The sequence below is a fragment of the Lepisma saccharinum genome, chromosome 19, assembly GCF_977018435.1.
Source record: "Lepisma saccharinum chromosome 19, izLepSacc3.1, whole genome shotgun sequence".
NCBI lineage: Eukaryota > Metazoa > Arthropoda > Insecta > Zygentoma > Lepismatidae > Lepisma > Lepisma saccharinum.
The window spans coordinates 50,742,287-50,754,425 of NC_139247.1; the positions used below are offsets into that span (position 1 = coordinate 50,742,287).

General features: G+C 37.1%; 1 protein-coding gene across 1 annotated transcript in view; it reads left to right on the forward strand.

Moving 5' to 3' along the window:
* Positions 1-1,169: 1,169 nt before the first annotated feature.
* The window catches only part of Smg5 (Smg5 nonsense mediated mRNA decay factor), a 98,825-nt gene continuing 87,855 nt past the window's right edge, over positions 1,170-12,139 (forward strand). The window contains exons 1-3 of the mRNA XM_083140852.1: positions 1,170-1,389; positions 5,934-6,156; positions 10,823-10,988. Coding sequence (XP_082996978.1) covers positions 1,319-1,389; positions 5,934-6,156; positions 10,823-10,988 — 460 coding nt within the window. The 5' untranslated portion in view covers positions 1,170-1,318. The remainder of the gene's footprint in view (positions 1,390-5,933; positions 6,157-10,822; positions 10,989-12,139) is intronic.

Here is a 12,139-nt window from a genome sequence, read left to right on the forward strand (position 1 = left end):
CAACACCTTCCGAATTAAAGAGACACGACAAATTGCAGGTGGCGCTTGTCGCTCGGAATGGGCTGTTTTATCAATGCCGTGCATTGTGTTGCACCGGCCTGTTATTTGCGCAAGCGTGACTGGTTTGCTTTAGATCGAATGCTTCTGTGCGAAATACCGATATCGCTTGTCGCTTCAGTCTGGAAACTCCCTTGTTGTTTGAAGTAAATTCGTGCAAGTTAAAGTGGCATGCCATATCATAGGTTCTCCCTAAATTTCTCAGGCGGAAAGGCGACGTTGAAAGCACATATATTTACTAGCATTTGTTATGTGTCATTACTTCTGCAGATTTGTTGGCAAAGATTCACTTAAGCATACTTTATAATATAATAATATCACTAGTTTTATAGAATTATCTTTCCCTCACTTTTTCATTTACAAAATAATTGAATATATCTAAACTTTCGTACGTTTTGAGTTCGTCGTGCGTCTACATGAGATACTTGTTTGTAGTATGCTATACAAATGGCGGCCACAAAGACACGTCATATTTTAATAATCTGCTCTGCAGTTGATCATCCGACGGATTCTAGACGTCCACTCCTTCATAGTAGAACTTTAACAAATACCTTTCTTGACTATCGTCGCACAATTGATGAGAACAAGCGCCCATTTCTTACTTCGTATGCAGGTGATCTGCACTGGCAACAACGGGGACTCGACTAAACCGGAAGTTCCTGGGGGACCGGGCAAGACCTCACCAATGTTGATGTTTACATTTTTAACACGGTCTATTGTCGCCTCTTCCGAAGACACTGCCTTTACACCATTGAATTCAATGTTACAAAACCGGAAGTGCAGTCCCCGCCACCGCCAAGGAAGCACAGAAATGTAAACATCCGGTGAATAGCGCCATGATAGCGCTCATAGTGCAAGTTGCTCACAAATAAATTGCTGAATCGAGCATAAAATTACACGTATTGAGTCTGTGTCGATAACGTAGAATATATATTTGATTTGATTCTATGAAATTCGATAGGCAGATAAACTGACTGGACAATATTTTTAACAATAAAAGAGTCGATAAATTATTCTACATATTTTCAGCTTCAGATTAGATAAGTTTGAGAGCGATTAATTTATTCGAAGATTCCGAAGGTTGATATTTCTGCTGTACATTTAACCATCCAAACGTGATTGTACCACCATCTACCGTTGAAATGTTAAAACATGAAGAGCAAGAAGGAATTATACAATGAGAAGAAAATTTTATTGCAACATTTCTTTGGGAAATGTCAATAGTGAATCAAGAACATCAAGTATAAGATGAGCTGACAACATGAAGAAATTGTACACCCCAATTTCGGACGTCAGAAATGAAACTGTGGAACTCACACGACGTCTCTACAGGTATGAAAACGCGCAATTCTGACTGATCAGGTTGAAGAATGAAAGCATATGTATTTCCATTTGGGGCTTTTTGTATTGTTTTTTTTTTATATTTTGAAACTGAAACAATTAAAATCGTCGATTGAACTCAATATATCCTATATTAAATTATATGTACTGAAAGAATAAATGTTCATGGTATGGGTTGGTATCCAAAAGACGGACAATGTAGTTTATTTCCACTTTTCAACGAGACCAATTAATGAAGAGTGTTGTTGGATAACCCGTTAAATGTCTGTTATATCGGAGACACATGTCTATCGGATATTTTCAGTTTTAAATGGTTCGTACTTACCAATTGTGTATTGCGGAACATAGTTGAAGGTGCCATTATGCCTTTTACACGAAAATAACTTCGATTTTTCACATTACGAGTAATTCTTTTGGGTCCTTTCTTCCGAACATACAATATGGCGCGCATAGCTGTGGATCATCGCGCGTCGTGCTTGTGTTTTGTCGATTTGGAGTGGGTATGCAGTGTTTCAACCTTCTTAACCGAAATATACCTACTTTCGTGTTCATTATGTCATCACAAACCATTGACGGATAGCCCCAAAAACCATTCCCTCATAGCCCCAAAAACCATTCACGATAACCCCAAAAACCATTCACGATAGCCCCAAAAACCATTCACAATAGCCTCACGAACCATTTCCGGCAAGGTTAGGTTAGGTAAGCATAGTTAAAAAAATCTGGTAAAAAGAAGACACGTTTGGAAACACTGCGAGTGTTTCGACCCTCGCAGAATGGAAACAAGAGCATAATGTCGCTTTGCACAAAATGCAAGTTTATTGTATCAAAAGTGCTTATTTCTTGTTGGGCAGCATTCTACGGTGAGAAAATACCTCCACGAACTTTCAAAATACTACAGAAACTCATTTCCGTAAGTAGTTTTTTCTGTAAAAATGAAGAAATGTGTCTCCGATATGACAGACATTTACTGATAAACCATCTAAAGTATGTTATTACATAGTGTGTAAAATGCCCGGAAAACATACCAGCTGAGTTTGCTTTGTGAAACAAAATGGGGTGCGAGGAGTGGCATTTTCTAAGGCGAGACAAATATCAACTTCCTCTAGTACACCCAGGGCTGCATTTTACAAACCTGGACTCATGGCCAGTATAATCGTCCATGGTGCTCATGTTGTGTCATCCATGTAGGCTAGGTTAGTGATTGTCTTTTCATGTTATCAGAATTCATCCTAATCTTCACGATAAGCCAAAAGGGGACAGAAGAGTAAAGTAAATTAAGCCAATCAATGAAACGATGGAAAGGAACTCATTACCTATTCGATCTCAGCAGAACACCTCTCACTTGTTTATTTAGTCATTTTTCACATTCATACCTATTCTGCATTGCGAAAGATTCTTTAAGGTGTAATTTTGCTTTTTTCATGAAAATAATTTGAATTTATCATCTTGAGAGTGATTATTGTTCTTCCTTTTTTCGCTTGCGTAATACACAATATGGTGGGCGCAGCTTGATTAGCGTGGTGGATCATGTGTGGTATGCAGTGTTTCCAACCTTCGTAACCGAAAAATACCTGAATAGTCCCACAAACCATTGACAGATAGCCCAAAAAACCATTCACGGATAGCCCCAAAAACAATTTCCGGTTAGGTTAGGTTAGGCAAGCATAGTTAAAATTTTGTTTGTAAAACAATGCGATACAGCTTTTTTTTTAAAAAAAAAACAACAACTTACATCACCTTCACTTCTTGCAAAACAACGGCATGGTTGGAAACACTGACAAGGGGTTATGTCATGAAACATACGGAACATCCGGTTCACGTAGAGGAAGCAAATACAAGCATCGGCAATTGTGCTTCGGAGAGATATTTGTCTTCAAAAATACCTGATTTCCTGGTCGAATAGATTACACGATGGTAGAAAATACGTCCACGAACTTTCAGAATGCTAAAATGAAGAAATCCATTCTGCCGAGATCGAATAGTTACCAAGAACTCTTTCGTGCACATCCAGTCTAAAAATTCCCCTATTGCAGTAACTCTTGTTGGCCCATGTTCCGATTGCTTCATTTTGATTTCATGGTGATATACAGACATTTTTCCATGCATCAATTTCAATTTTGTCAAGTTTTAACAATTACTTACTGCATGGTTACTTGAGAATGTTTTGTTGGCCCAAGTTCCTTTTGTTTTATTGCAATTTCATCATGCTACGAATGCAATTTTTACATGGTTCGATTTCGATTTATGTCTGTTAACACATACTGCGGAGTTGTAGCGATCACTTAATATTTTGTTCAAGATATGCTATCGTGGTTAGGTTAGGTTCCCTTAGCATTAAAATAAAGTCCCTAAATACATTCTACTAAGGTTCTGATTTACTTCTACATTCCTTCCCACGCTTCTACGATATTTACTGTCGGTTGTCGATGGAGAATATCTCGTCCATAAGAAGTGTGTAAGGTAATTTTCAAGTTGTTGTTTTTTCAACATAAATAACTTTTTTCGAGTCCAAACAGCACTCATTACTTTAAGGAAGGTTCAAATTTCGTGTGACAATGATTTCCAAAATTCTACGATAATTAGTCATTGTGCTAGGAGAAATCATAAAACAATCTGAACCGTTACCATTTTTGTCTCTTGCAACCAGCCATTCATTTACTGTCATCTTGGTTATGGGCTGCTGCTGCCATCTAGGTCATGTGTATGGTGCGAAAGGGTTTCCCAGTTAGGTAAGGCAAGTCAGGTTTAGGGCTCTTGGTATTCAAGTAATGTCTCTAAATGCTTTAGTTGTTAGATTAGGTTGACCAGGTACAATCAGTTTGCTCTGCATATTCTGCCTTTTTTGTGGAATGTTTCTGTCTGAAAAGCTTAGATGAGTAGGTACATCAGTTTTGGTGATACACCATATGATTGATTCATTTTGCTGTTTTGAGTCCACTTTATCCACAGTATGGCTAATCTTGATTGTACCTACAGTTTAAAATGGGAATCTGAACCACTATGTGCCTCCACCGCATATCGAACCTGGGACCCCGTGGTTACAAGGCAATGATGCTACCACTGCACCATCGGGGAGGCCCCATAAGCAATGTGAAATTTTTCACTTTTTAGTGCTAGTAAATAGAGTTAGGGATACCACTAACTCTCTGGCATTCTCAAACCTGAAAGTTTGTTGCTGCAACAACATATGTCTTTCATCTGTCCCTATCCTAGGACATTGTAATTCCATCTTCATCTTGGCCTTCATACAGATCAGGGTTCCCAACAATGATCCTGTAAATATTTCTACCCTCCCCCATGGCCTACCCACCAAGGCAATTTGTTTTTTTTAGCATTGATTTTCTGGTCTTGTTTTGTTTATTATTTTGACCCAAGTTGCTTTTGTTTTATTGCCATTCATCATGCTACGAATGCAATTTTAACATGGTTCGATTTCGATTTACTTCTATTAACACATACTGCGGAGTTTTAGCGATTACTTAAGATTTTTGTTCAATGTATGCTTTTGTAGTTAGGTTAGGCAGGCCAGGTTTGGTTCTCTTAGCATTAAAATTTCCGTACATCCATTGTACTAGGGTTCTGATTTACTTCTACATTCATTCACACTAGTCTACGATACTTACAGATGCTTGTCAATGAAAAATACATTATCCATGGGAAGTGCACATGCTTGCTTAAGGTAATTTTTAAGTTGTTTTTTCCAAAATAAATAACTTTTTTCGAAATCCACACAGTGCTCATTACTTTAAGGAAGGTTCAAATTTCGTGTGATAGTGATTGCCAAAATTCTACGATAATTAGTCTTCCTGCTAGGAGAATTGAAAAAAAAATCATAAATCAATCTGAACAGTTACCATTATTTTTTTATTTGGCAAATTGTGACGATAGGGAGTGATGATATGAAGAAATAGATGAAGAGACATTCACAAAAATCACTCATGCCCAGGCTGGGGTTTGAATCCAGGACCCCTGCCATCATAGCATACTGTGTTAACCACTCTGCCACATTGATTGAACCAAAGTCTTTTTTTATTTTTGTCATATCATCGCATGATGAATATAGATCATAGGGTGCCTCTAGGAACGTTCAACGTTGGAGCAATGCAAGGTAGCAAGACCATTGGGGCACTTGCTGCCTGGGTGTTGTGATGTAGCATAGCAATTGTTACTTCAGTTATTCACGTGCTGCTACCTGCAGTCAACATAGTTGTCTACTAGTAGACAGATGGTGGACAGGGGACACATGCAGGATGGCTTGAAGGGTATAATATCCAAAGAGATGTCTTCTGATTAGTCATCAAAGTGTACATAATTGGAAATATTGTACATAACGTTTTTCGTATTGATATAAACTAATGTAAATAGATCTTCATAGATTGTTGATATGTTTTTCATGTGTAACTTTAACTTTCAATTTGATGTTAACTGAATTTATCAGGTTGCCATTTTTCGGGCCTTAGTTTCAATTGTTTAATATGTAATATGAAAAGGTTTGAAGGGTCAGTCATTATAATCATTTTTATGCATTTCAGAGCAATATCTGATGCTGTTCGCTACCTAGATGAACACCAGGGACGAGCTCAGACATGCAGCGACCTCTTCTTGCCAAGTTTGGAGACCCATCGAATGAAGTTTCGGGAATATTGTGAGCGGCTGATATTTTCTGATCCAGTCGGATATGGAAGAAAAGGAGAGGAGTTGCTCTGGAGAAAGAGTTATTATGATGTGGTAGCGATTGCCAAGCGCCTGAGAAAGGTACTTGTATCATTTCCGGCGAGTAGTAGTTTTCAATGCCTGTTCTGGAATTATGAGGTGGATTTAAACCCAGACATTGGCCATATTATTGGACTCATTAGTTGAAAAAAATTAATCACAGATAAACTCAATTTATGTAGAGAAATTTGACAGATGTCACGTTTTGTTATACACACTGCAAGTACTGTCAGTACTTCGTGTGACCACCTTTGGCTCTTTTTGAGGCCTTTTTAATCATTGTTTGTGTACAACTCCTTTTACACTTTTCTAAACTTCAAACCACGTGGTTTATGAAATTACATGTTGCTCCGAAGATACAAGTAAAGATCACCCATAGAACAACCAGAATTAATATTATTTCCTTTGTTATAACCAAAAAATAGCATAAATGACATGGTAAGCAATGTACATATTGTTCCAGCCATTTTTGCAAATTTGCAAAGAATCATGCTGCCACCTATTCTTGGAACACAGTAAAAGAAAGAATTGTGGGAAACAAGATTATATTGAAGCAGACAAACAGGTTAATCCCATAAAAAGTTATGAGAATCGTCAAATATATTAAGTTAGAACACTTTCAAAGCAAGGAAATGTGCTTCATTTTTACAATAGGTGCAATAATTTGGCCTATACTGTATATATGAATCTTGTACATGAATTCGAGAAATTACACTGAGAATTCATCTAAAGAAGATGCATTGAAACATTCACAAGCATTAAACTGTACAGAAGTATTCCCACTGACATGAAAACTAGAAAATCCAGGGATGTTGAGCTATTGTTTAAAAAGAGCCAAGGTGTTGTACTTACAGTTACTGTGGATTTTGCCTGTTTTTTTTTGGAAATCCCAACCTGGGTGGTTTTTTCATGTTATGTTTATAAATATATATATTTTAAAAATGAAATACATTCTCCCCTGATAGTAATATATTGGAACATTCAATTTGTATTGTTTTAGTTCACTGAATCAAAAACTATTTAATATGTTCTGTTAACATAGTTAAGAATTGACAATCTAGGTCTCACACCTTGAAGTGATTAAACTAGAAGAGTACATAAACCGTGCCGCAGACCATTGGGAGCCCAGGCATACCTACCGACTGCTTTCTGCAATTCCACTTGATTCTACTCTGAGGTGGGAGATCATACAACCATTTACGGTGTGACGTGTGGTCAGCACAACAAACCCCCAGACGCTACTCATTCGTAGCTCCCCAAGTTAATCATGATGGTGAGTGTTCACCAGTTTCATACACAGGCCGAAATCTCAGGAGAAAAGTTGTTACGTTTCCCCAAGGAGACTCAAACCTGCACGCGTCCCATAGCCAGAGCCCAAACCATGACTGCACGGCCACAGTGCGGGACAAATGATTCAATTATCTAAAATACTATGTTCTGAAAAATTTGACCAACAGTTTGATTCTACTTTTGCTGCATGGCGTAACAGTTAATGGATCTGTGATCATTTCCCAGGGTTGTGCATTGCAATACTATACTAATGCTTGATAGCTGTGGTGGTTTAGTCAACCTCCGTGGCAGAGAGGTTGGCACAGCAAAGTGCAATGCCAGGGGTCCCGGGTTCGAATCCTGGTTCAGACGTGGATGTTTGTCCCAATGATAATATTTTCAAGCATTGGCATTGGTCAAAATATTGGCATCATTATTGGTATCTGTCAGTTCAAAGTGTTATCAGCTCAACCCTACCATAATCATTGGAAAGGGGTGGGGACCTGTCTGTCAGCACCTTTGTGGAAATGTTGTCATTAAATTTAGAAGGAATGGGAAAGGTATTATTTTGATATTGGTTCGATGGCACCTAAAAATTTTCACCTGGTGCCTGAATTTTCAAATAGTGCTAAATAATGCACCAGTAGCGTACGCAGGATTTCATCAAAGGGGGGGGGGGGGGGTCATTTCGAAAACTTTCTCCAAATTCACATTACCATTGTTTTATTATACTTTAATTAATAATAATAATAATTAAAAATACTTACAATTAATTAATTAGTTTAATTACTACTAATAATACTACTAATACAGCTGCTGTTGCTACTTATATCACTACTATTATTAAGTAGTAGAGATCTTCATAAATATATTTATGAAAGCAATAGAACAAAAATTACCTTTTGTTTTTGTTTTTTTGTTACGAAATAATTGTCTAGTCAACTGTTATTTGTATATGATAGGTGAGACATTCTAAGTGTGAAGAAAATCCATAAAAACGAGCAAATATATTAAATTTATTTAAATGATCAAAATGTGAAACTCATTCAAGGGTCCACGGTGGTCTAGTCTGACAACCTCGTGGGAGATCCGGGTTCGATTCCCGGAATGGGTTGGAATTTATCCAGCCTTGTCTCCGCACCCAGCCTCATATCAATGGGTACCTGAGAGCAACCCTGGGGGATAAAGGCTGCCGGAGCATGGTGCTGATTACATCCCTGCAAAATGGCAGAGATCGAGAATGAGTGGGCCCCAGCACACCACTACATGTGCCTTCATGGCACGGTGCTATATGCACGGGGAAATTTACAATACCTTTACGTATGGAACTCACCCAGGATGATGATGAGGCGCGAGAATACATGTTGCCAAATTCCACTGAGTCTATGTTTTCGTTCAAAAATAAGTTTATAGACATTCCAACACGTTTATCACTTCTAGGTGATTCACAAAGCACTTCTTCAACATTATTTAATGATGTGGATGTAGACTCAGCATCACTTGAGAATTCACAAGGGGATGCAAAATCAGTACCGGGAAGAACGTTTGCAATAACGTCGGCACAGTGCGACGAAGCAAGGAATTTTCACAATTCTCGCGAGAGACTGCGCGACTTTTTGCAAAGGAATTGCAAAATTGAACTTTGTGGCAGCTTAGATTGTGTTTGGAATGTTGTTTTTCTCCATGCTGCATTGGAATAATAATTCAAATTATTATTATTAGTATTAGTATTATTATTATTACTGTTGCAGATCTTTGACTGTGATAAATTAGCCATTTTTAATTTTTTCTACAACATTTTCCATAAGATTTCAAAAGCTCAAAAGGGGGGGGGGGTTAAACCTGGCAACCCCCCCCCCTTGCGTACGCCACTGTAATGCACACTCGAAATCCCGATTTTACATTTTCCCGCATTATATGTTCAACCTTGATAGTCCCAATATAGCAAAATGTTTCAAAATTTTCCTGAATTTTACATTTTCTCACATTTAAGTTTTTTCAGCTGGGTCCCGTGAAAAACGTAAAATTGAGGTTCCACTGAATATTTTTAATATTTAGAGTTCGCTTATTGAAATTTCCATTACCTTCTTTTAAAAAAATATAAGGAGTACAGTATGTGTTTTGTAACGTGTGTTTTTTGTATCATGTAAATCATTCAATCAGAATAATATACATGCCATTATACATTTTTTCACTGTCGTTTGCGAAATTTTAGAATCTGTGGTGATATGGTAGAGTCAGTCATATATATTGGAAATTGAAATGTATTACATATTATTCATGTCTTATTCATGGGCCTTCTTTACGAATCCCACTCTGGCCTCTGGCACAAGAGTTAACTACTTTTAAACCAATCTTGTAGTAATTAATTATTAAAGTAAATGTTTTAAAATCATGTTTCACAATGTGTCGCTTTGCCTTATCTTAGATTCATGGTTTTCTTGACTATATTTGCCCCCCCCCAAAAAAGAGCTGGCTCCTGGGGAAAAGGGACTGGCGTCTGAATTAGTTGTTTTTTTTCTACCTCTGATTTTGGTAGTTGCTAACGTAATTAAAGTTCAGTTGCTTAATATTCCACCAGAAAAACCTAAAGAAAATTGAGTGTGAAGTGGAAGAATTGATTCAGAACTCATATGTTTTTATTTTCTACCACTTAATCCAAAGAATAATTTATTCAGTGAGTTTTCAGAATTTTAAAAATGAGATTTTTATGTGAGAGGTCATGTAGTATAAACTTCATGAAAAAATTTTATCCTAGTTTTCTCGAATTAGGTGTGTAAAAGTTGATACAAAATAGAATAACTGCTCATTGCAGTATATTAATAGTAGGGATGGGACCGATTAATCGGTACTCTATCGGTATCGGCCGATATAGGTATATCGGTGTATTGGTTTATCAGTAAAATTACCGATTATTTTACCGATCCGATATAGCGATAAATATCTGATAATTCAGTGCAATATTCTGCCATTTGTTGTAATTTTTATGGATAATCTCCATGCCCTACTTTCTAAAAAAGTAAATGTCTAAATATGCAAGTTCTCTTTCACTGCAGTCACCTTGAAACACATTTATCAAGGAGGTCAATTAACCTTTCAGGTTCTTCAAGGACACTTGTTTAGGTAAACAAATAAAAATGCATTATATTAGACAAATTTATTAAATCTGTTACTGACAGAACCAGGAAGAATGTTGTGCAGCTTTTATAACTGCGAATGACATGATTCTTTCAGGATTTCAAAAGCTTTTATCACTCTGAACTTTCATCTCTGTGGATGAGAGTGACATTATTTCTCAAGATCTCGGAAGACTACGTGGAACTGACCTGGTCAGTATTCTGATCATGATTGTAAGATTTTGCTGTAATAGAGAAAAATTACATAAATACCATTTCTTTTTTGCATACATATTTACATTGTATGTTTGTATTTTTCATAGGGCAATACATGGAGTCCACTGGAAATCGCATATCTTCAAAGTCACCTGTGTGGTGGAATAGGAAATTACCATCATTTGTTGTTTAAGTTGCAATTAGAGTATAAGTTGGATCTTCAAGGAGTCGTAGATTTTCCTTTGTCAGTCAATGACAGGGGCTTAAAGAAAGGTACGTATTGCAATTCTGCTTTTAAATTTTTTACTAATGACACAGAAAATTGTAAAGTTTGAAACAAGAAACTGTCTTAACGTGTTGTCTGGAAAAAATACATTACTATTCACTGTTTATATGTTCAACACCACATTGGTTAAGTATATATCATTACATTTGGGGGCTGTTTTTTCAATACGTGGTAATTTTTTAATTAGCCAACCACCAGTAGCAGTTTATGTCCAGTCTTAACCAGCAATGTTTTTTCATCGTGAAAATAAGCGTTGCTTAGCTATACAAAACACTAATATTATTTATGTACAGAGAAATATATGTAAGGGGAAAACAGGTACTACACATTTGGCTTTTTGTTTTTCTAAACCAGGTAAATCTCTCAAAATGCTGTAACGATTGGATTGATCATTACTGGTATTTTGGTATTATGTTAATTAATTGCTGGCCAGCTACAAGGTGTAGGGTTAATTAATAAGTTTTCATATGAGTTTTTTTATATTATTGGATGTATGTATATGTACTTGTTTGATTATACTTTTGCTGGATATTAGATTCCCCTTTTCTTAGCTTCCCAGCTGTCTTCCAAAAAAGACCGTTGCTGTGGAAAATTCCAGTTTTACGGGGTGCACTTCTATGGACTCCAACCCCGACTATAAAAAAAGGCCAGTTTGATGCAACCAAAAAATAGTTTTCTACCGCCTTTACGATAACGAGGAACCTTTTCTCTAGATTATTGTAGATTAGGCACACACAGGAGATGTACTATGTAGAAATTTTCAGCAAAAAATGCAGGCTCGACCATGACTTGAACCTGGGTCGGCTTGGTAGCTCGTGGTTAGAGCAATGGCACAGTATGCCAGAGACCTGGGTTCGAGTCCTGGTTGAGCCTGCATTTTTCGGTGAAAATTTCTATGGAGCTTTCCTCTAGAGGTTAGTCCACTTATGGTGGCTAGACTGATGATGGTAAAGCGTTGGCTTTTGATGTAGCATTTGGTAAAGCCAACCCCTGTTTGAAATACCCAAGTTTTTCCCATTAGCAAAGATTTGAATTTTGTAAGATATTTCTGAGCCATATCCGAGTGCCTAGAGAGCTGAGTAAGAATGATGCATAAGAAAATGCAAATAAAACGCTCCCTACTAGTTTGGCTAGAAGG